The 23634-nt window shown below is 56.0% G+C and overlaps 1 protein-coding gene across 9 annotated transcripts in view; it reads left to right on the top strand.

Annotated features, from left to right (window-relative positions):
* Positions 1-23289, top strand: part of ECE1 (endothelin converting enzyme 1) — a 35909-nt gene extending 12620 nt beyond the window's left edge. For 7 of the 9 annotated variants that reach the window (XM_055001046.1, XM_055001040.1, XM_055001044.1 and 4 more), the window contains exons 2-18: positions 3354-3440; positions 10868-11009; positions 11109-11312; positions 12719-12843; positions 13252-13398; positions 14729-14794; positions 15528-15719; positions 16150-16292; positions 16522-16636; positions 17137-17247; positions 17778-17954; positions 18124-18227; positions 20691-20801; positions 21285-21352; positions 21738-21928; positions 22219-22314; positions 22681-23289. In XM_055001046.1, coding sequence (XP_054857021.1) covers positions 3354-3440; positions 10868-11009; positions 11109-11312; positions 12719-12843; positions 13252-13398; positions 14729-14794; positions 15528-15719; positions 16150-16292; positions 16522-16636; positions 17137-17247; positions 17778-17954; positions 18124-18227; positions 20691-20801; positions 21285-21352; positions 21738-21928; positions 22219-22314; positions 22681-22857 — 2256 coding nt within the window. In that variant the 3' untranslated portion in view covers positions 22858-23289. Of the gene's footprint in view, positions 1-540; positions 778-3353; positions 3441-10867; positions 11010-11108; positions 11313-12718; positions 12844-13251; positions 13399-14728; positions 14795-15527; positions 15720-16149; positions 16293-16521; positions 16637-17136; positions 17248-17777; positions 17955-18123; positions 18228-20690; positions 20802-21284; positions 21353-21737; positions 21929-22218; positions 22315-22680 lie in introns of those variants that run through there. The other 2 variants (XM_055001041.1, XM_055001043.1) reach the window with 2 other exon arrangements.
* The last annotated feature ends 345 nt before the right edge of the window (positions 23290-23634 follow it).

Genomic DNA, 23634 nt, shown 5'->3' with positions numbered 1-23634 from the left:
CCTGTGCTGAAAGCAGGCTGTGGTGTTTCCTTCTTCGTGGGGGGGGGCACTGCTGTAGGATCTGGCAGGAAAGCTGTGGGGAGGGAGGGAGGGAAGGAAGGAAGGTGCCTCCCTGGCAGGCTGTTGGCGCCCCTGCTCTCAGACCCGGTTCCCTTCGGGATTCTCCTGGAAGCCCTTCTCTGTTCACATGATTCCAGGGGGCTGGGAAAACGCGTGTTTCGGCCTTGTGGTCTTAATGCCAGGATGGCCTGCAAGGGAGGCTGGGTGGTGGCTCCGCAAGGGGAGAGGGTTCCACCTGTGCCTTCTCTGCCGAAGCAGAGGGGAGTCCTGAGGATTTTGCCTGCTGAAAGAGGAGGCGAAGGAGCAGCAAGTCTGCTGGGTGGAGTGGGAGTGGACCGTTCGATTCCCAGGTCTGAGGGTGGGCTAAAGGGAATCCCCACGGCTGGGGGCGGCATGCCTTTGAGGCTGGGGAGGCATGGGGGGGGGGTGCTTGTGGCTGACCAAGTTTAGCTGTTGGGTGCTGGGCTGGGGCTTCTCGGGTCCTGGCCAGGGAGGCTGTTTTTTGCTGTTACAGCGAAATAGAAATCCCATGTGCTTCAGCAGCGTAGCTTGGCCCAGGCAACGGGGGGTGGTGAATCTCCCATGTATGTCTGCTGTAAGGCACAGGAGGCTGTTAGATCATAGGGATCGGCACACGGCGTTGCTTCTGGGTCGTGTCTGCTTGTCTGGATGTCGGGAAGCACAGGAGAAGAGATGTGTGCTGTAAGGACCTGCCAGGTAACCCTCAAAAAGACTTCCCTGCATGAGTTAAAGAACTTTATTGATAAGCTGCCAGTTTCAGGCTCTTACTCCATCTTTGACAGGCATGGCGTTTCTCTACAGGCATAAAACACAGATAGGATTCTAAGTGCCGGTGAATTCCCAAATCCCCCCACCCCCTGGAGGTAACGGGCAACTAAGTTCAAGAGGAAGCATCGGAAAAAGCAGAGCTGACTTAGGAAAAGTCTCACGGTCGTGAGAGTGCCCGTGCAAGCGCCTCTTCCCAGGCTCAGGCGAGAGGAGGGTAGGAGAACAGACACAGATAACGGCGGCGGGGACGGCCCCTCCCTTGCATGCTTTCATCTCCCAGTCAAGAACTAGCTTCAGCCTGTGGTTATACCCATAGCGTCAGAGCACAGACAAACATTACCCAGGGCCTTGTTGGGTAGGGCAGGTGAACACCTGACACCTGCGTGCCCACGACTGCATTTCCTGAAGGAGCCGGAGGGGCCAGTGGTGTTTGGGGCGGCCCCCTGTAGACTCTTGGCTTGTTGGGGTTGCTGACAAAGATGGCTTGGCAGAAGTGTGGTTGACGTGCAAATGCTCCGTGAGGATCCTGGAGGAGGGGGCTTCCTTTCAGTGGGAGGGGGCTTACGAACACTCATTCTCTCAAACATTCCCCTCTGCGGTAACACAGCCAAGGGATCTGGGGGATAAAGAACCCCAAGGTTTATGGGCATTGGGAAAGATCCAAGTGTTAAAAGAGAAAATGGCAATGCTGGCCCACTGGGCACAGACTGTGGGGGTCCGGTCGTGGGCGGGAGAGAGGGCCCCCTTCTCTTTCGGGGTGGAGCGCCCGTTGGCTGCCTTTCAGCACAAACTGCCGGTCCTTTCTCATCCCCTCTGAGGCAGGAACGAAGGATCGAGCACATCTGCATGACTTGCGCAGCAGTTGGCCTTTAAGCCTGGATCCCCCTGGGCAAGGCTGGCGGACGGAGGGAGGCTTCCTGCTCCAGATCTCATTGTTTACTTGGCAGCTCTTTCCTTAAAAGGGAGAGAGGTCTGAGCAATGAGGTTCGGACTAGCTGAGGCCTGACCATGGCCCCAAACAAAAGCTGTGCTCGCTCTTTGCTGTTCTGCTGGGGAGGCTGCAAAATGCCCTGGGCCCTGCCGGAGACCGAGTCCTGACTGGCCTGACTCTGTCTCCCTGGCTGGGGGCCGCCCTGGGACATGGCAAGGCCCAGCTCTACCATCATTGTCCCGCCCCCCCCTCCCGAGGGTGAGTAGCCGGGCATTGCTACTCTGGCACCCTTGGATCGTTTTGTGCGGACTGTGGGAGCAGAGAGCTGCCCTGATCTCTCCAGAAAGACCTGCCAACGGCTGCAATTGCACCAGTGCAGGGTGGGATCAGGCCTAGAATCCAGCGGGGAGCTATCCGAGCCAGTAGCAGAGGTGCGGGTTGCTCAGCTGGGTGCAAGCAGGGAGGCCAATGCCCGCTGAGTCGCTCAGCCACATTTCCTCCACCATCAATCCGCTGCTTTTGGAAGCTTTCTGGTGGCCCAGAAAACGTGGTATGCAGTTTGCCTGCCCAGTGCTTAGTTAGCGCGAGAGGGCCCTGTGTGCTCCAGTTGAAAGCCAGGGGGCAGAAGGCCCTGGGAGAGGTCTCACCACTGCTGGGCAGACCTCTCTGGGCTGCTTGGGAGCTTCACATACCCCCACATTTGCCGAATCCAGCACAAGCACAAGCGGGCTCTCACCGTGGGGGGGTCTGTTACAGGGAGCAGCAAAGCCAAGCTGTTTTGCGGGGGCGGGGGGGGCAGCAGTATTGATGAGGCCGGGTGCTTCATCTCTCCTGGGAAGAAATATTTATGCTTTGAGGGAGGCGGGAGATGATGGGGGCAAAAAGGTGACGGAGGGCTCCGGGGTGTCTTGGAAAGGCCGGGCCTTCCCTCCTCTGGCTTCGGGTGGGGGATGCAAAGCCAGGCTCCCGCCGCCGCCGCCTCTGCTTCCGGTCTTCTGGTTTGCTGGCCTGGGCCAATGCTCTTGTTTATGAATGTGGAGATCTTGTAATGTTTGTTCTTGAACAAAGCTGGGGATGGGCGGGTGTGTGTGTGTGTGTGCGTGTGTGGAATAGGGACAGAGTTTCAGCTTTTTGAAAGGGAAAGTTGACTTAAGGCAAAGAGGCGCTTGCATAAGTGCCCCAGTGCAGGGGGAGGGCAGGGGGAGAGGGCTGGCTGCTGCAGATAATTGTTTAGTAACTTTAGATGGCAGACTGCCGGCTCCAGAGCACTTCCACCCGGTGGAGCGGATCCCTGGCTCACAGCAGGCCTCCCGCCTCCCTCGCGCTCCCCCAGGGAGGAGGCTGCAGGGGGAGGGGGAGGGGAGGTGACCAGGCATTCCTCTTCTGCAGGTTAAACTGGTAATGCTTGGTGGCTGGCGCCCGCATCTGCAGGATGAAGTGTCCCCGAGCGAGTCTCAGGCGCCGCCGAGGGCCAAGCTGACCAGTTGGGGAGGGGGCTGCGGGATGCCCCTCTGGGTGGCCTGCCTGGGACATGGAGGTGCTCAGGGACTCTGTTCTGCATTTGGCCTTTCAGATGTCGACCTACAAGCGGGCAACGCTGGATGAGGAGGAGCTGATAGACCCCATGGATGGGGGAGAGGTCTACCCCAATGGAATCCAGGTAAGTGTTGGTTGTTAGGCGAGCTCTGCTTTTTGGGGAGGGGGAACTGCACAGACAGTCAGCTGGGGAATCAATCGGCGGCCTCCGTGGAACCAAATCTGAGTGTGCCCCCCCCCCACTGTTGCTCTAGACCGGAGCCATCCTCTAAACTTGAAGTGTGTGTGTTTTTAACCCTGTGGAGAGAGCGTTCTTAGGGACTAGCTGCTTGGCTGTAACGGAGGAACGGGGCTGGTGGCTGTTTCCAAGGAGCCCTCAAGCAAGGTCCTCTCCACGGGTTGTGTCCGAGATCTCCAGTCAGTCATAAACCGGACTGGAAACGGAATGTCTAAAAGTGAAGCTTTTCAAGCTCTGCCGCAGCTGCCCCCCCCCCCGCCCCCGTAGGCTTTCCTGATCTTCCAGAAGCATCTCTTCCTGAAAACTGTGCAGAAGGTCAGAGCAGCTCCCAGCCCTGCCTGCGAGGTGGGGGGGGGGGGGAGCAGTCTCTCAAGATAAGAGGCCCCCACCTTGCTCTCGCCCTTAAAGAAGAGCCTTCCAGCTGGCCCATGACTTCTGGTTAGAGGTAGTGGGGCTGCCCCAGGATGCTGATGCTAGGCAGCCGTGCAAACTTCCGGGCAAGTGGCGGAGAGGAGGAGGGGCTTTGGACCCAGAACTCCCCGCCCCCTTCTGCTGATCTCATGGGAATAGGGTGATAAATCTCGCCCTGGCTTGGAACAGATGCAGTCTTGTTATGCTGGCCTTTTCTGTAGTTTGTGAAATTGCTGGGACAGTGAAGCGGGAAGGGAGGGGAGGCATCTCTGGTGGGCAGCTGCCTGGAAAGTTTGGGGCATTGCTGTGCTCCCCTTGGGGCTTCAGGGGGTGCAGCCCTTCCTCCCCACACATTGTGTGGCTGCATCCGCACCAGAGCTTGCAGTCCCCTTGGCCTGGGAAGTCTGGTAGCACGAGAGCTGGGTCTGGGTCCAGTAGCCCCTTCAAGACCCGCTAGATTTCCAGGGGATGTGCTTTGGAGAGTCAGAGCTTCCTTCATCAGATACAAATCTGAATTTGGCTCTCCAAAGCCTATCCCCTGGAAATCTAGCGGGTCTTGAAGGGGCTACTCGACTGGAGTCTTACTCTTCTCCTACAGACCAACATGGCTACCCACCTGAAACTACCTTGGTGGCTCTAGAGGTGCCCTTCTGTGCATCGCCAGTCTTCCTCGGTGCCCCAAGGCCTCCTGTCTTCAGGCTTCCTGTTGCCTCCCAGGAACTTGACCCTGAGGCCTGGTCAGGGGAGTTTGGGGCAGCAGGCTGAGCACTGAAGCCTCCTGCCAGTCAGTCATCTTCTCTTTGCTGGGTTTTGGGGCAGAGTCAGAGAGGGTCTCTTCTGCCCTTCAGGGGCCTGGAAGTGTTCCTCCACCTTTGCTGCAGAAGCTGGAGCGGTGGGGTGGGGGGGAAGGGCCAAGGGGACTGAGCCTCCTCCCCCTTTCCGTGCCATCACCTGCCCTCCCCTTCCCAGCCACACCCACCCCTCCTGCCTCCTGCCATTTATCTAGAATTCTCCACCCTGGTCACTTGCTGCTTCTGCCTGCATTCAGCGTGCGGGGGTTCATCCGCCCCTGAACCCCTCTGGAATGTCAGCGATCCTCATCCTCCGTACCACTCCAGTGGTGAATGGGGACCCAGAAGAGCCACGGGGGCCTGTCCTTTGGCTGAGGTTGCCACCTGCTCCATGCGACCTGCGGTTCCTCCCACAACACATTCCTTGAACACTTTGCATTGTTAAGCTGTGAGCCTGTGTGACTGTTGGCCAAGCAGGAAGGCGTGTGTGTATGTATATGTACAGGGGGCGGGAGAAGAGGCAGAGAGACGCCTGTTAAGGAATCCTTTCTTTAGTTTGGGTCCGTTCCCAGCTGGCTCACACTGTGTGTGTGTGTGTGTGTGTGTGTGTGTTGCGGGGTGTGTGTGTGTGTGTGTGTGCCTTCCCTGCCAGTCTGCTGCCCAAGCGCTGAGCATGCCCAGATCTGCTTGGATTCAGTGTGGGAGGGGTGGCCCCAAGTGCCCTCCCTGCTGTCCCCCAATCCCTCGATCAGTGGGGGGGGGGGCGGCGGCGCTGGCTCAGAGGTGGAGCATCTACGCTGAGAGAATCCGGGGCAGCAGGCCCCAGGAAAGGCCTGGCTGGGTCAGACCCTCGGGCCAGTTCCTGCCAGTCAGGGGAGGCAGGCGGATACAGGCAGGCTTGGCACGGGGCAGCCTCTCACCGTCAACTGCAAATGTAAAACTTCTGGAAATTTAGAAGCCATGGGAGAAGTTTTTCGAGGTTTTTTGGGAGGGGATGTTAATTGAAATATACACTGTCTTTTTTATTCTAAAACTTAAGCTTACTCTTCCACTTTAACCCAAAAAAGTATCATTTATATCTATTAACATATAATATGATTGGATTTGGCATTCTTATGAAATGTAAGTGTGTAATTGTCTTGATTTTCCAAAAGCAAAATTGCAAATACCCCGAGGGCTGAAAATGACTGCATTCTTATGCTACCTGACCAGATGTATCTTAGTCATGAAGGGGGGAAATATTTTCAGCTTCCTCACCTTGTCTCTCCAACTGTAAAAACTTTCATTACAATAATACATATTTGTTCCTTTTTTTGAAGAACAAACCTTTAAAATGCTTGTTAGGAAATATTAAACCACAAAACACCAGCAACCGTATTATTACATTAAATCCAAATGTTAATAATGATTAATATATGGCAAGCAAAACTATATTAATAATAAAAAACTTGGATTCTTTGTTGAGCCTGCTAGTCTGTTCTAATGTTAGAATACAGCCCGGAGACAGAGTTTACCTCCTCTAGGTTGCACGTGCAAGACAGTGGAGAGAAGGGAAATTCTCATCAAGAGGCGAACGGCTGGATGAATTAGGGAACTGTGCCTGCATGGCAAAACTGACCAGTATTACAAGGGGCCAGAAAAGAGAGGCCGAAATGGAACCCCTGTGAGTGAGAAAAATGTTTAGTGTTTATTCCAGACAACCCATTTTATTCTACGTGTGATTTTACGATAACACTTCCTCCACAGATCTCAGTGTAGTTCTGGGTTTTTTAAAAAAACAGTAAACATTGGATTAAAGCACACGATGCATGACAAGAGTAATATCAACACTGGTTGTTGTGGGTTTTCCGGGCTGTATTGCCGTGGTCTTGGCATTGTAGTTCCTGACGTTTTGCCAGCAGCTGTGGCTGGCATCTTTTGGTGCTACACCTCTGAAGATGCCAGCCACAGCTGCTGGCGAAACGTCAGGAACTACAATGCCAAGACCACGGCAATACAGCCCAGAAAACCCACAACAACCATCATTCTCCGGCCGTGAAAGCCTTCGACAAAATATCAACACTGTTTAGGAAAATCTTGCACTTCTGGGAATTTAGACGTACAGCTCTTCTCTCTCTCTCTCTCTCTCTCTCTCTCTCTCTCTCTCTCCCTCTCTCTCCACTAAATTACATTTGCTGGTTTATTAACGCTTACTGCCACATGGATATGCTGTACTGTTAACAGTTCCTTCCCTAATTTCTGTATGAAGGAGAAAATCAGTGTCCATTTCCCTTGAAACATTTATTCATTCCTGGATGTCCATAGAGCTAAACTTTCTCCCGTATTCTGAGCCCCTTCACGACATCACTCGTCCAGGTTCACTCTCAAATTGCAGGAATATTTATTGTTGAGTTTAGAGCAGGGAGGGGCTATGGCACGCAGAAGATTCCTGCTTCAACCCCAGGAACTTCAGTAAAAAAGGACCAGTGAGTGAGTGATGTGAAAGGCCTCACCGTGAGACCCCGGGGAGCTGCTTCCAGTCTGAGCAGACAATACCGACCTCGATGGACCAAGGGTCTGGTTCAGTATAAAGCTGGTTCATGTGTTCGTGAATGTAACGACACTGACTTTGTTCACTGCTCTGAGTGGGCACTAATCTGTCTGGAAGAGCAGTATATAAACGCTATCATCATCATCATCATCATTATTACTATACTACTACCACCACCGCCACCAGGGGCCGGAAGCCTTTGTGTAGGACTCCCCTTTGGGACATTGGCGATACATATATTGGATCTAGGAGAGGAGCCTCCGAGTCTCCCGTTACAGCTGAACGTCGAAAGTCTTGCGCTCGTGACCCAAAGGATGTGGGCTTTGCACGGGGTCAGTACCTGATGCGTCACATCATACCTTTGTAAGAGCTGCAGCGTCCACACACACATCCCCCTTGTGGCCCGTTGAGTCTCCCAAGGGATTGTTGAGGACCACCAGAGTTGGTCTCAGACAAGTTACCTTTGTTGCACGCCCCCTCCCCGCCTTCCTGGGCTCCTTTCCTGTATTCTGTGTATTTTTATGGGCTTTCTCTTGGCTTGAAAGACTGGTTCTCGGCCTTTGGCTTGCCTCTTGTGGCTCAGGCTCTTTGCAACCCAGTCTTTATTCCCTCTTGCGAGGGGAGGGGAGGAAGGGGCTGGAGGCCCTTCCGCTTTCTGCCAAGTGGCTCCTTGCCAGGGCCTCGTGTCTTGATCCATGCAGCCAAAGATCCCGACTTGGGCTGACAGATTGGGTCCCACGTCTGAGAGAGTGACACCCCCCCAACTCTGGCTGCTCCTACGCTAGTCCTAGAACAAAGATTTCCGTGCCTATCTAGGCCACTATTGCTTGCTCTGACTGGCAGGTGCTCTGTGGGATCTCATGCAGAAAAAGATCTTCCATAGCACCTGTATCCAAGATCCTTGAATTGGAGATGCTGCCAGGGGTTGAACTCAGGACCTTCTGAGCGTGAAGTGGTTGCTCTTCCCTCGAGCTCCGATGCTTTCCTTTAGGGGCCTGACATCTCTTCTTGCTCCAGGGTCCCTCCGCCTTCACCTGCCAACAGCAGCAGCTTCCCCTGTTTCTGGGCCGCCCACCAGACACCTTTTTCCTCCCTTCTCCCTGCTAAACTGACCTTTCACTTCCCTTGTAGTAGCTGCATGGGGGAGTGTTCGGCGTTTGGTGACTGACCCTTCCCCCTCGAACAGTTAGGATGTTGCTGTACATTCTGTGACTTTGGAGCAGCAACCAGTTTTTACTGTGATTGTTCCTAATCCACGGAGGAGGTTTTGTTCCTCCTTCTCCCACCATTCCGGAGTTGTGTAAGCATGGTGATTAAGTTTCCTTTAAAGCCTTTGGCTCTGTTTGTTGTTTGGCTGAGCGGTTTGTAGGTAAAGCATCCCTTCGTGTCTCCTCCTTAATCCTTAATGGAAACAACAGTGCTTTCCCACGTTGCTACTCCTGTTGGGATTTGTAACAAGGCCGTTGGCTCCCCCCCCCCCCCCGCCTTCCCTGGTCAAAGTGAGGGCAAGAGCTCGGGGGGGGGGCATCCTCTCCACCTTCCCTGCCCTCTGGTGGCCTCGGCTACAGCTCAAAGCAGGGAGGGTGTTGCGGGCCAGATCCACTCATTGCTACAGTTGGTCTGGACTAGGGTGGCACGAAGAGTCCGTGCCTGCCCGGAAGCTTGCCTGCTGTAGGGCTGGCGCGTGTCATTTGCCAAGGCCCTGCTGGTGGGTTCCAGCCAGAGGCTCCCTGGCATGTGGTGCCACTGGGCTGCTGCCTGCTTGAGCCTGGGGCAGGGGCATTTCTGGGGGTCTGCAGCCTTCCTCCTGGCAGCTCTGGGAGGGGGCGCCTGCCAGCCGTTCTCTTGCAGTACTCCCAGATAGAAGGCCATTGGCAGGAGTACAGTCTGCTTGAACCCTGGGGTTGCTTGGTCCCATCGCCGGGCAGGCCCCTACCCCAGAGACGGGAACTCTGCAGGGCCCCCCCCCCCACATATCTCTGTTCAGTCCTGACTCCCCCGCAGTGGGGGTGTTGCTGCAGTGGAGGCCTTCAGTGTATTGCCTCCAGGAAGGGATTCGGTGGCTTCAGTGGGGAGTGGGCCTTCAGTGGCGATGATCCAGGCTGCCCCTTGGTGGTTGAGGCAGTGGACTCCCTCTGGGGGCAGCAGCAGTAGCAGAGGCTTTGCCTTCCCGGGGTGGGGGACATTTGATCCCGGGAGTCTTTTAGACTCGGGAGCAGGCAAGTGTAGGCTGCTCCTGCACTGACTCCCGCTCCGCTTCCTCCAATTGTCTGTTCTTCCTGCCCGGGCGATGGAGTGCCGTCCAGTTGACTGGCTGTTATTCACACAACTTTAGCAGGCACAGGAAGCTGCAGCCACTGCTGTGCCCCCACCCTCACCTCTTCCCCTCCATTTGGGATCCTCTAAAGATGTGTGTTGGGAGGCCACCTGATGCAGACAGGCAGAACCCACACTGTGCTGTGGCCTCTTGCTTTCTTTGGTTAAAGTGGTTGCGCTTGGCAGTCCTGGAGGTGCAAGGGTGCCCCTGGGGAGGTGGGGGGCGTGCTGGACCCTGCTTGGGTCAGTAGTCTGGGCTCCCTCTTCTTGTATTCTGGCCCCTCCTCCCCTCCTCTCTCCTGATCAGAGTATCCCACAAGGCGAAGAGCGGCACTCGAGGGAGTGAGCCACGCGAAATGCATGTCCTGGGCAGCTTTTGTTGCGGCCTTCCTTGTATGGGTTCACAGCATTGTTTCCCGGTCCTGTGGCCCTACCCAGGGCTGCCCTGTGCTGTGATTCTGAGCGTGCTGTTCTCCAATTGTGCCATCCTGTTTTATCACATACTGTTCTCAGTGCATTGCACAATCTGCCTGGACTCCCAGCAGGAAAGGCAAGCTATAGATGAAGGACATAAATGGGGCAAGGACAAAAAGACTTTGGCCACGGGAAGCAAGCCAGGCGCCATGCTGGCCAAAGCCCCTCGCAAGGCATGAGGGGGAAGTGAGAATGGCTCCGCCTTGAAGTGGGGGTGGCACCACATGCGGGCTGTGAAGCCGGGCAGTGCCCTCCCTCCACCCCACCAGGGCGTCTCTGTTTCACGGTGGAAGCAATGCCCGTCTCCAGGACCGTTGGAGCAGGGCAGTTGTTGCTGTCTCCTCCCCAGTGCTGCCACCAGGGCCGGTCACGGACACTGTGAATGCCCCAGACCAGGGAGGGCTGCTTGGGCGAAGTGGGGCACAGTGGGCGGCCCAGCCTAGGCACCTGTCAGGTGTTGCTGTGAGCGGAGCTTTCCTTTCTGCAGGCTCTTCTCAGGTGCTCTCCTGTCCTGGCTGCCTGGCATCCCCAGGTTCCTCCCCGCCCCGCCCCCCCTTGCCTTCTGCCCCCTCCCCTTTCCTCTTGGCAGGCTGCTTGCCTCCCGCAGTTGATTTTTCTTCCCCCCTCCCTTGGGTCTCCTCTTGCTGCCTGATCTGCAGGGAACTCTTTGCCCACGCTCAGTAATCTGTCCACTTAATTCCCTTCCTCCTTGGGAGTCCCTAGGATCTGGACCTGCCGCCGCAGCTTCTGCTCTGGAGCCCCGAGGCCTGAGTTTCTCTCTCCCTCCCCAGGTGAACTTTTGTGGCTCAGGGAGCAGGAAGAGCTGCTGGGGGGAGCGGACGCGCCTGGAGAAGTGCCTCCTGGCCCTGGCGGGGGCTCTGGCGCTTGGCCTCCTGCTCTGCATCTCCATCCTGCTGTTCCAGTACCGAACTCGTGAGTGCACCTAGCCGCCTGGGCTTGCCGCGCCCTGCCCTGGGCTCCCCATGCTTTGGCGGCCTCTAACCTGAGCCATTCACTCCTCCCCTGTTCCAGGGCCATGTCTGACAGAGTCCTGCATCTCCACGACCAGCTCCATCCTGAGCTCGCTGGACCAGGCGGTGGACCCCTGTGAGGACTTCTTCCGCTATGCCTGTGGCGGCTGGATCAAGAGCAACCCTCTCCCGGATGGCCACTCCCGCTGGGGCACCTTCAACAAGCTCTGGGAGCACAACCAGGCCATCATGAAGCATCTTCTGGGTGAGGGGCGGGGGGGCTCAAGGACCATCCTCTCATGCTTCAGGCATTGATCCCCCAGAGTGGGGGAGATGCCCACAGCTCCTGGGGAGGATCCCCCTGCTCACCTGAGACCACTCCCCTATAGCTAAGGTGTCAGCCTCACCCATGTGGAAAGTGGGAGTTTTCGGTGTTTTTCTTTTGGCCTCCTGGGGGGCCTGGCCCACACACTTTGGGCCTCAGGCTGGGAGGAAGGCGAGAGAGAGAGAGTGATGGGCACAGGTGTGCCCGTTGATACCTGGGCTCTGCCAGGTGTTGTCTGGGGACTGTGAAACCTTTTCCAGATACTGTTTGGGGCTCCTTTGCTTGGCCTTGCTATTCATTCCTTCTCACATTTGTGAAAAGACAGGCCTCCCCTCAAGGTTTGAGGGATGTGTCTGGCTTTTCTGGAGGCAAATTTACTCTGGTTAGACCTCACTTGGAGTCCCATGTTCAGTTTTGGGCACCACAGTTTAAGAAGGATGTTGACAAGCTGGAATGTGTCCAAAGGAGGGCAACCAAGATGGTGAGGGGTCTGAAGAACAAGTCCTGTGAGGAAAGGTGGAAGGAGCTCAGAATGTTTAGCCTGGAGAGGAGGCGACTGAGAGGTGATAGGATAGCCCTCCTCAAGTATTTGCAGGGCTGGCACATAGAGGATGGAGCGGGGCTGTTTTCTGTTGCCCCAGTGAGTTGGACCAGAAACGAGTAAAAATTAAAGCAAAAGAGTTTTCGGCTAAACATTAGGAAGAACGTCCTGACAGTGGGAGCGGTCCCTCAGTGGAACAGGCTTCCCCGGGAGGTGGCGGGCTCTCCTTCCTTGGAGGTATTTAAGAAGAGGCTGGATGGCCACCTGACAGTTATGACGATTCTCTGACTTAATATGAACATACACAGATCGGGAGAGGGAGGGCACGAAGGGCTGAGCCGGTGCTTGGCTCTCATGGCCATTTCTTATATTATGCCCAGGGTGATGCCGATCACCACGTCAGGGCCAGGGAAGAATTTCCCTCCCGGCCAGATTGGCCGGGGATCCTGGAGGTGTCCTGCCTTCCTCTGGGCATCGAGCGGTCACTGAGAGAGGTTGGGGGGGGGTATAGTTGTGAAATCCCTGCCTTGTGCGGGGGGCTGGACTAGATGACCCTTGGGATTTCTTCCAGTTCCATGTGTCTGTGTTTCTAAGTGCTTCCTCCAAATACATCCTCAACTGTTCTTGAAAGCTATTTTGTGCCACGTCGTCCTGTAGGGATTGCAGCTCTTGCCATTTTTGTCTGGGCCATAAAGAGTGTGTGTGTGTGTGCGTGTGAGAGAGAGAGAGAGAGACGGTGGCAGGTGTTGGTTCTTAGATGGGGTTGGGGGGCAATTGGACTGCCTGACTTGGTGCTTCTCTGCAGAGAACACCACGGCCAGTACGTTGAGTGATGCAGAACGCAAAGCGCAGAATTACTACCAGTCCTGCATGAACGAGAGTAAGATCGAGGAGCTCAAGGCCGAACCCCTGATGGACCTGATCCGGAAGGTGAGACTCTGGTGTAGAGGCGGGAAAGTGCTCAGTCCTTTCCTATTGAGGCTGCTGCTGCCTGTCCCTGGGGGTGGCAAGCTTTTGGGCCTTGAGATTTTCTGTCCCCCCCCCCCCAGCACCTTGGGGGCTGGATGCTTAGGGCCTTCCCCTTTGGGAGCCTGTAGGTGGGGGCAGGACTCAAACGTGGTTCTCCTGCCAAAACACAAGTGAGCTTACCTCCTGAGGTAAACCGTAGCATGTCAAGCCTATCTTAAAGTTCAGGGTGGGAGAGGGAAATACTGTCTGAAATGGGGAGGGGCTGATTCAGCTCACGGCGCTGGGCTTTCTGGACCTTCCTTGAACTGAGGTGCTGCCACTCTGTGTGTTTACTGAGGGGCGGGATTTCTTGCTGTCTTTTCTCTGCAGCTTGGGGGCTGGAACATCACTGGCCCCTGGGAGGAGGGCAGCTTCAACCAGACCCTGCTGGCGCTGGCTGCCCACCACCACATCTCACCCTTCTTCTCCATCTACGTGAGTGCCGACTCCAAGAACTCCAACAGCAACGTCATTCAGGTGAGGGGGCTCCCTGGCAGTTCCCAGTGAAGGTGCTGGACCTCTTGCTTATGGGGCGGGGTCTGGGGGGAGGGGGTCTGAATTCTGCTGTCCTCCTAGTAGCGTGGCTCGCTGCCGGAGGCTTGGAGCACAAGGCTACATGGCGGTGGGTGGGGGGGGGGAGGATTCTGCCCAGCTCACGGTCCACCCAGAGGTTATGGACTCCACACAGAGGCAGGACTCTGAAGGCACAGCGGAATGGGTCTAAATGATTCATTTAATTGATTCCGTCGTATTCATTTAAAACGTGTGTGCCTTGTTTTCCACCGAGGGGCAGCAGCGAAAAAGGCAAACTCCATGCTGTGGATTGGAGTGCCCTACGCAGATCTCTGGTGCACGTTTCTCAAAAAGGGCCCTGCGGAGCCAGGAAAAGTGCAGAAGAGGGCAGCCAGGATGATAGAGGGGTGGGGCGCTTTTTCAGTGAAGAAAGGCTCAAGAGCCTGGGGCTTCCCATTTTAGCGGGGGGGGGGGAAGACAACTGAGGAGGACATGATAGAGGTTGATAAAAGTATGCGCGGGGCATAGAGAGTGGCTAGAGAGAGTCTTTCCTCCTCCTTCCATAACACTAGTGCTTGTGCACACCCAATGATGTGGGTGGGCGATAGATTTAGGAGAAACAAAATAAATTCTTCTTTAATCAACAGGTAGCTAAATTGTGGAATTCGTTACCAAGGAGGTAGTGATGGCCACGAGCATGGATGGCTTTGAGGGGGATTAGACAGATTCCTGGAGGAGAGGTCCATCCGGGTGACTGAAGGGAGCCTCCACATACAGAGGCAGTCAACCTCTGAACCCCAGTGCTAGGCTGGGACATCAGGGGAACGGGTTGGGGGCTGCTGGGCTAGACGGACGCCTGGGCCGGTGCACCGGAGCTCTTCTGTGGCCCACTCATTCCTGCATTCACCAGCCAGCGGGCTGCCCAGCAGCCTGTGTTTCGGGCGTGCACCTCCCACCTTGGGTTTGCTTATGTCAGTCAGTGGGTGGAGTTACTTGGCCAGCCCTTCTTCTGGCAGTGGGGTATAGTGGTTGGATGGCGAGGACCGGGGAGACGTGGGTTCAGATCTCTCCCTTGCTGAAGCAGCTCGCTGGGTGACTTGGGGGCAGTCGCTCTCTCAGCTGAGAAGACCGCCAGACACGCCCCTTCTGGGGGAAGGAGGGGATCAGAATGTGGACCAGAGGGGGGGGAGGGAGGGGCGTGGCGGGCTTGGAGTGCCTCGGCGCCTAGACTGCGCAGCCTTGGTGGGCTTTTCCTGCTGGGCTGCTCCCGGGTGACTGTCTCTCCCCTCCCCAGGTCGACCAGTCGGGCCTTGGGCTGCCTTCCAGGGATTTCTATCTGAACAAAACCCAGAATGAGAAGGTAAACGCCCTCCTCCCTGGGTGCACGAACAGGACAGGGGCTGCCTCTGGGAATGATGGTGTGTGACTCTGCCTGAGACACTGTGGGTGGGTCTCTGCCACCTCTTGCCGCATGCACAGTGCGTGCCAAGGGTGGCAGTTCCCACGTTCGGCTGCCAGCCCATTGAGTGGCGCATGCACGCATCTTGCCTTTCTTGCCGAGACTTGACTGTAACCCCCTCCCCGCCCTGGGACTCCCAGCAGACTGCCCTTCTGTCCGTAGGACTGTGCCACAAACAAATATTGGCAGCGGCCTCATGACCTGCTGACAGTGGCACAGATTTGAGACTGAAGGCCAAACTACAAGTGACGCCTGACACGGCAAAGACACTTGTCAGCTTCCCTCAAGTTTTGGCGGGAAATGTAGGCAGCTTGGCGGAATATTGGACAAGTGACAGTTGAAAAGTCCATTGGGCAGCAGTCGGAGAGCCAAGCTGCAAGACCAGGAGGCCTACATTCCCCGTCAAAACTTGAGGGAAGCTGACAAGTGTCCAACCTGTGTCATTCATCACTTGTAGCTTGGCCCTAGGTCTTCGAAACATGGTTGGGGAAGACCTGATTTCTCAAGAGTGCCACGACTGGCGCTCCCCCCGCCCCTGCAATGCTTGTGTCTGTCCCTTTCACGATGGGTTGGTCAGCAGGCACTGATGTCGCCGTCTCCCTTCCCTCTCACCACCTCGGCCCTGCCCCTCCAGGTGCTCTCTGGGTACCTGAACTTCATGGTGCAGCTCGGCATGCTCTTGGGGGGGCAGGATGAGGCCGCCGTTCGGCAGCAGATGCAACAGATCCTGAATTTTGAGACCACTCTGGCCAACATGACCACCCCCCAGGAGAAGCGTCGGGACGAGGAGGCCATCTACCACAAGATGACGGCCGGGGACCTCAAGGTGAGGGCAAGAGTTCTGCCTTGTGCGGAAGGGGGGCTCTGGGGCCCCGGGGCCTTGCTTTCTCAGGCCCCCCTCCCACTTTTGGGCAGGAGGGTGGCCTAGCCAGCAGCTGTGTTAGATCCAGGAGTTGTGCCACAGCCTCATTCATGCCCCCCCCCAGGTTCTCTTGCAGCACCACCAATCCCAGGAAAATTCAGTGGTAGCCCCCCGCCCCCTCCAGTGCACTTCCAGATATATGCAACATAGACTCCTCTCTCTCAAGAGATGAAACTATAAAGCATTTAGAAATCAAATTCTGTATTTTGAAGCAGTTGTGCAGCAGGAAGAGAAATATGAAGTGGGCACAAAATGGCCCACCTGGAGGCAAGTTGGCAGTTCTTGGGAGGGCAGCCCACTGCCTCCTGGCACTCTTTCCCTCCCCCCTTCACAGAGCCTGGCCCCTGCCGTAGATTGGATGCCCCTCCTCAACGCCGTCTTCTACCCCGTGGAGATCAATGCGTCGGAGCCAGTGGTGGTCTATGCCAAGGAATACCTCGAGCAGGTCTCCTCCCTCATCCTCACGACAGACAAGTGGTGAGCCAGTGCAGAGGCTGGGGCGGGGGGGGGGTGCGTCCATCGTGTCTGCACCATGCGACTTTCCTCTGCCTTCGTGGGGAGCTTGATTTCTGGTGGCCGTGATGGATCTCCTTGCGGCAATGAGGGAGGGGCTGGGTCGGTGGCGGGAGGGGGCAGTCTGCAGAGCGAAGCCTTCCCAGTGGATTCCAGGAGATGGTGAGAAGGCTGCCCCCCCCTTCTGTTCCAGCCTCCTGCACAATTACATGATTTGGAACCTGGTGAGGAAGACCTGCACCTTTTTGGACCAGCGTTTCCAAGACGCCGAGGAGAAGTTCATGGAAACCATGTATGGGACGAAGAAGGTTGGTCGGGAAGGAGGGAGGTAGCTCTGGGGTGGAGCCCCTGCCCGGCACGCGGAAGGTCCTGGGTGCAAGCCTCACTAGGCCTCCCTCTGTCCAACTCTGGCAGCAGCTGTGAGGCAGGCTTCTCATCCCTTTGAAATGCAATACCAGCTGCCGGGCAGGCCGGCTTCCTCTCTCCCCCTCCAGAACACACCAGCAATTGCCATTTTGGATGCCTGAGCCAACCTCAAACAGCTAATTTCAGGTTTAGTTTCAGTTTGGATATTTCCGACTGCACACCCCTAGCCAGGAAGGCCAGAGGCCAAAGCCATCGTGGTGTACCCCGAGTACGTCCTAAGCTGCCATTGCCTGTCCTCACGAGAGCCCTGCGAGGAAGGTTTCGCTGAGAGACAGCTGCCTCGGGAACCGGGTGGCTGCTGTGGGAGGCGAGCTTAGGTCTGCCATGTCATAGTTCTACTGCAGGGGTGGGAACTTACGGCGGGGCTGTCCTATCCCTGCAGACCTGCTTGCCTCGCTGGAAGTTCTGCATCAGCGACACGGACAACAACTTGGGCTTCGCTCTGGGTGCCACGTTTGTGAAAGCCACCTTTGCAGAGGACAGCAAGGCCATTGTAGGTGCCTCCCCCCCCCCAGCTTTGTCCTTTCAGGGGGTTCCCACCCTGCAGTGTCTGCTGCATTTTTATGTTGCCTGCTGAAGAATTCTGTGGAATTCAAGACTTTGCAAATTCCCTGCCAGCAGCCTGTCCTGGTCAAGCCTGAGGGAGAATTTGGCTTCCTTTGAATCCACCTGGGCACCACTTTTCTCGGAAGCAAAGTCTCTCTGCTGCTTTGCAACCCCTGACCCCGCTCCGTTTAAGGAGAGACATGTAGTGGTTTGCCCTGGCCAAGAAGCCCTAGCACCTAAAAACCAGGGCAACAGGATGGGTGTGCAGCCCCTGGATTCCAGCTTCACTCCACCTGTTTGAAAGCAGTGGCCTCCCTTTCCGTGGAGGAGCTTGGCTCTGTGTGGCCAAGGCAGAGATCTTCTCCTGCCTCTGCTCTTCCGCAGGTGTCTCCTGGCCAAACCCTCACTGCCACAAAGGGGAGGGTGTGGCTTGGGCTGTGGCTTGACCCAGCTGCCACCTGCCTTCGGTTTCCCTAGGCGGAAGAAATGATAACAGAGATCAAGGCAGCCTTTGAGGAGAGCCTCGCGAACCTGCAGTGGATGGACGAAGAAACAAGGAGAGCGGCTAAGGAGAAGGCGGACGCCATCTATGACATGATCGGCTACCCCAAGTTCATTATGGACCCCAAAGAACTGGACAAAGTCTTTACTGATGTGAGTCGGTCCAGCAGCCAAGCGTGGGGTTGGCTGGAAGCTTCTAGGCACTCACAGGCGGGGCAGGGGGGAGGGTGCCGTCCCAGTGCCTCCCTCCTTGCCCACTGTATTCTGATGCTGTTATTATTGCTGTTGTTATTGCTGTTGTTATTACTTTGCTTCTTGGCAGTACAACGCTGTTCCTGACCTCTACTTTGAAAACGTCATGCAGTTCTTCAACTTCTCTGCCCGTGTGGCAGCCGATCAGCTGCGGAAGCCACCAAATCGTGACCAGTAAGTCGTAAGAAGAGGAGCCCCTGCTTGGCCAGCCCAAAGGCCTGCCTGGTCCCGCTGTGGACAGCCAGGTGCCCAGAAGCAAGGGGTGATGGTGACGATGATGATAAACTTTATTTATTTATAGTCCGCCTTTCTCACTGAGATCCAAGGCGGATTACACAGTGCTAGTGAAAATCCAATATAATCAACAGCAAACTACAGCAATGAACAACAGTAAGGACATTCAGGGAAAGAGATGCAGTGTGGTATGGTAGCAGAAAAGTTGCTTGTTTTTCAAGCATAAAGCCGAGCACAGAGCTGAAATCGTTCTGAGACAATGCACAACTCATTTACACGGCATACTCAGCAACGATAAAGGCATTGGCCGCCTTTCCTCCATCCCAGCATCCGCTCCTTGCCAGTACACTGCCTCTGGAGCTGGAGGTTCTGTTGAGCTGTCGTGGCTAATCATGGCAGAGGGGCCGAATCTCCATAAACCCTTTGCCTTTTTTAAAGCCACCAAAGCCAGCGGCATCTTGTGGCAGTGAATTCCTTAAACTGGGTGGGGCTGAGAAAAAGCGCTTTCTTCTGTTCGACTTCAATCTACTACCCTTCAGGTTTATTGGGTGATCCCAAGTTTGAATTGAAAGGTGGCTGGGAAACTCCCTCTGCTCATTATGTACTTTTAAAACCCGCTCTTACATTCTCTGCATGCGCGTGCGTATGCACCCCCCCCCCCACCCCCCCACCCCCCCCTTCGCTTTCACTTGGTATGAACGAAAAAGTCCAAGCGCGGAGGTCCTCCAGTCCATCGTTGGCTCTGTTCTGCCTTTTCCGAGTGCCCCATCCCCTCTCCTTTCTGTTCAGGCCAGGCATCTCTTGTGGGAGGAGTGCCCTTCCCAGGGGCCGCTGGTTGGGCCAGAGGTGCCCCTTTGGTGGCTGAGGAGGAGCAATAGCAAAGCCCCCCCCCCCATTCTTGCTCTCTGCCTCCCCTTTGAGGACAGTGGGCACAGTGCAGTACCACACAGACTAGCATCCCCCCCCCCCCCCCCAGATTTTAAGCATGGCACCCAACAGGACGGACGGCCCTTCCTGAAATGCTTTTGTGTTCACAAGACCAGTAGAAAAGTTCTTCTAGGTTGGCAGAGAAGCAGCTCTGTACTGTGGGGTGTCTGTTGTATGGTCTGAAGCTCAAGTCCTCGTTTGGGTATCAAGCTATGGATGGTGCATGCCGTGGGGTGTGTGGTTGTTGTTGGAACCCATTTGTGAAGATTGGTGCCCCTATGGATCAGCAGAGGCTCCTGAGGTGGCAGAGCCCCTGCAGTTGAGCATTGTGGGTGTGGCGGAACGGGCGCTGGCTCTCAGTCCGGGCAACTGAGCCGCCGTCAGTGGCCTGCTAGCCCCGCTATCTGCCTCCCACCGTCCCTGGTGGGCGTGGCTCACCCTCTTCCTCGCTGCCACCACTCACTGAATTGTACACCGCCTGACTGAGGGGCAGTGAGACCCCTCTGGCTGAATTTCCTTACTGGGAAGTGAATTACCCACTCTTTGGTTGGGCCCTGGAGAATTGGCAACCCACCAAGGTCTGGCCTTATCAGTTTCTCCCGGGCTCCCTCCCTTGTAGCATGCCAAGTGGGGGAGGTTACGTAGTCAGAGCACCACAAGGTTCTGTATATTCAAAAAAGTATAATTTAATAACTATATACAGAGCACTATATACAAAGCCCTTTCTTGCCCTGGGGCAGCTGGGAGTTGTAGTCCAGGAAGAAGGGCGTCCCACACCAAGACTCCTGCAGGCTCCTCCCTGGCCCCACAGCCCATCAGACCTCGTGGGGAACATTCCCCTTTTCTTAAGACAGATCAACTGCAACCAGCACTCATCTCACCCTTGGTAACCATTTCGTTACAGTGGGAAATGGAGGTTTCCCTCCAAGGGACTTTGAATTGGGGTGTGTGTGTGAATGGGCGGTATATAAATTGAAAATAATAATAATAATAATAATAATAATAATAATAAATCTTATTCCTTGTGGAGGGGTTAGAAGGAAATAGATTTGGCCCACAGTGTCTTTCTTAAGGAGTGAAAACTGTGCCTTGTAAAGTGGGTCTGTGTGGGGTGGGATCCATCAGGCCTCGCAGAAAGAGAATTCACTGGGAACGGGGGGGGGGGGTCTCCTCTTTGGTGTTACACCTTTTGGGTGGGCTTTGGACTTCCTCCAGCTGCTGCGCTCATAGAGCTGGTCTCTTCTCCCCCACCGCTTCTGCTTCCACCCACGTGTGCCTCCCTTCTTCAGCCCCGTCCTGTCTCATGAAATAGAATGGCAGCCTTGCTTAGCCCCCCCTTCCCCCCCTGGCCACAAGAGGGGGCAGGAAAGGGGGAAGAGGGGCCTCAGCAGGAGGCGTCCAGCCAGCTTCTGTGTGGGCAGTCATGGGGTGTGTGTGTGTGGATTCTGTTCCACACGGGTGGCTCTTCTTTTGCAGGTGGAGCATGACGCCCGCAACGGTGAACGCCTACTACTCCCCTACCAAGAACGAGATCGTCTTCCCCGTGGGGATTTTGCAGGCTCCCTTCTACACCCAGAGCTCCCCCAAGTACGTGAGGTGCCTCTTTTCCTTCCCTGGTGTCCGCTCTTCCGTGGCGAGGGATGGCCGAGGGCATCAACACACGGGCGGTTTACACGGGAGCAGTGCTGCAGAGCCAAGGCCGAGGGGAGGGGGGTTACGTGCTTTCTGCCTCCCTCATTGTGGCCTTGCTGGGCATTGGTGAGCAACCATTGTGAGCCAAAATAGCCAAGAGCAGGGACCCAAAGACCCTGTCCACCAGCCCCCCCCCCGACCCTGTTGCCAGATTCCGGTGTGCCATGAAATCTTCCTTGTTCCTGGTCCCTCGTATATGGATCCCCCTACAGCCAATTCTCTGAGCTGCTGCAGCGGTCCCTAGCAGGCCAGCACTGATGTGTCGCACCCCCAGAAGTCAACTGTTCCTGGGAGGTCTTCTGGAGCCTGGGCTGAGGACAGGCTCCCTGCGAGGCCTCTGAATGGGGCCTGATGAGGGTCTGCACCATCTTTTCACAGGGCGCTCAACTTCGGTGGGATTGGTGTTGTAATGGGCCATGAATTGACTCACGCCTTTGATGATCAAGGTGGGTGCTCTCTGCTGGCCTTCCTTTGGCTGTCTTAGTGCTTTGCCTGTTATCGTTAGAGCCCCCGCTTGACAACTGTCTCCCCGTACAAGCCTGTTGTGGAACTCCTCAGCAGTCATGGGCTTGGGGTTTTTTTAGGAGGCTACGGCAGGTCAGTGGCCCGGGCTGAGCTTGGGGCCTTGGCTGTCACCCCAAGAATCCCAGACAAGGCATCAAGCGGGACCGAGAAGCTGCCGTGCTTGCTGCAGGGTTTGGGCCTTTCACCCAGTGGTGCTGGTTCTCTCTTAGACAGCCCAGTTGCCATTTGCAGCGTTTCTGCCGTAAAAGAAGCCCAGGGAGGTGGTGGCTGACCTTGCTTGCTTGTTCCCCACCTTGGTCCTCCCAGGCCGTGAGTACGACAAGGACGGCAACCTCCGCTCCTGGTGGAAGAACTCGTCGGTGGAGGCTTTCAAGCAGCAGACGGCGTGCATGGTGGCCCAGTACAGCAATTACACCATCAATAAGGAAGCCATCAATGGCAAGCACACGCTGGGGGAAAACATTGCAGACAACGGGGGGCTCAAGGCTGCCTATCGGGTGAGACGCTGGGCCGTCTGATGGAACGTGTCCCTCGTTCCCTCTTCTAGAAGCTGGGATGGGCTCAGCCCGTCTGCTGGAAAATTCGCGGGTGCGGCATTACCGCGGTTCCTCACCCGCCCAAGAAGCCCGCTGTGGGTCTGGGGCCACATAGGCCAGGGGCCCAGGCCAGGTCCCTCCCTCCCATGGGGGTGAAACAGCCTTGAAGCCCCTGCCCTCATTCCCATGGCGTGTGAAGGGGTGGCAGGGCGGATGGGCCGTGGCTTACCCTCTCTGCCGTCTTCCTCTAGGCCTATCAAAACTGGATGAAGAAAAACGGGCAGGAGGAGACCCTGCCGACTCTCGGCCTCACCAACCACCAGCTCTTCTTTGTGGGATTTGCCCAGGTAGGTGGCTGCTGCTCCCCCTTTATCTTCCCCTGTGGAGTGGAAACAGACCTGTTCATAGGAAGCAGCGGAAACGGAGTTGGACCGTGGTTCCGTCCGGCTTCGCGCTGCTGCCTCTGACTGGAGGGCTCCCCTAGCCTCTGGCAGGGAGGTGTCATGGGCAACCTCTGCTGCCCCCGGAGGATACTGGCAGCTGGAACAGGGACCTTGCGCTTCTGCGGAGCTGCGGTTCCTCTCCTGGGGGCGGCGGGAACGACGACGATGACGAGAACTCTTCAGCGGGCAGGTGGTTTTCCAGGAGGCCCCTCTCCCTGCCCACACCAACCAGCAGCTTGGGACAATTCTTCGTATTCCCTCCCCGCCCAGGTCTGGTGCTCTGTGCGGACCCCCGAGAGCTCCCACGAAGGACTCATCACCGATCCACACAGCCCCTCCCGCTTCCGGGTCATTGGCACTGTCTCCAATTCGAGGGAGTTCTCGGAGCACTTCCACTGCCCAGCAGGTTCCCCGATGAACCCAAGACAGAAGTGTGAAGTCTGGTGACTTTTGTGTCTAGGGAGGCTGAGCAACTGAAGGAGGAGAATCCACCCCTGCTCGGGATCGTTTCTTCCGGAAGCAAACTGTCCCCAGCCCCTTGCTGGCAGAGAGGAACGGCTTTCCGGCCCACCTTCCGGAGCACCACCGGCATGCACTGACTGACATCCACACTTTCTCTGTGCAGGGACACAGACTGTATCTAGCACAGGCTTTACACTTTTCTACGTATTTTAAAGGGAGAATTGCTTTTTTAAAAGGCAGCAAATCTGACCGCTCCCCTCTAAAACAATGCCACGCTTGCCGCAGAGAGGGGTATGGATGGATAAACACATGCCAGAAACCTGTTGTAAGATGTACTTTTTGGAAACTATTTTTTGAATCTTGTGGAACACTGGAAACTTCAGGGAAAAATCTATTGAAGTGGTTTTTATATATATATATATATAATATATATAGAGTAAAAGTACAGGTATTTTTATTTGTTTTGTTAGTTGTAACTTGAGTGAGGGTGCAATCTCCTTTAAATGTGGGAGGCCAACTGCTGACCTCCCCTCCCCCCCCCCGCCACTCACTGGGAACTTCTCCAGAGGGGGGGGGGAAGCCAGCAGCCCGTTCTAAACTAGGCCCCCACCCCTAGAACTTCTCTTGAGTGCAGCGTCTCCATTTGCTGGGGCACAGGGTGGGGGCCAGTGCCTCTCAACCCTTTCTCCTTGCACTTGTCCTCCCCCCCGTTCAGGCCCCCTGCCTGGGCTTGGGTTTGGGACAGGAAGCAGTTGTGAAACT

The sequence above is a fragment of the Eublepharis macularius genome, chromosome 17, assembly GCF_028583425.1.
Source record: "Eublepharis macularius isolate TG4126 chromosome 17, MPM_Emac_v1.0, whole genome shotgun sequence".
NCBI lineage: Eukaryota > Metazoa > Chordata > Lepidosauria > Squamata > Eublepharidae > Eublepharis > Eublepharis macularius.
Note: the sequence above shows the minus strand (reverse complement) of the source record. Positions and strands in the feature narration are given on the sequence as shown.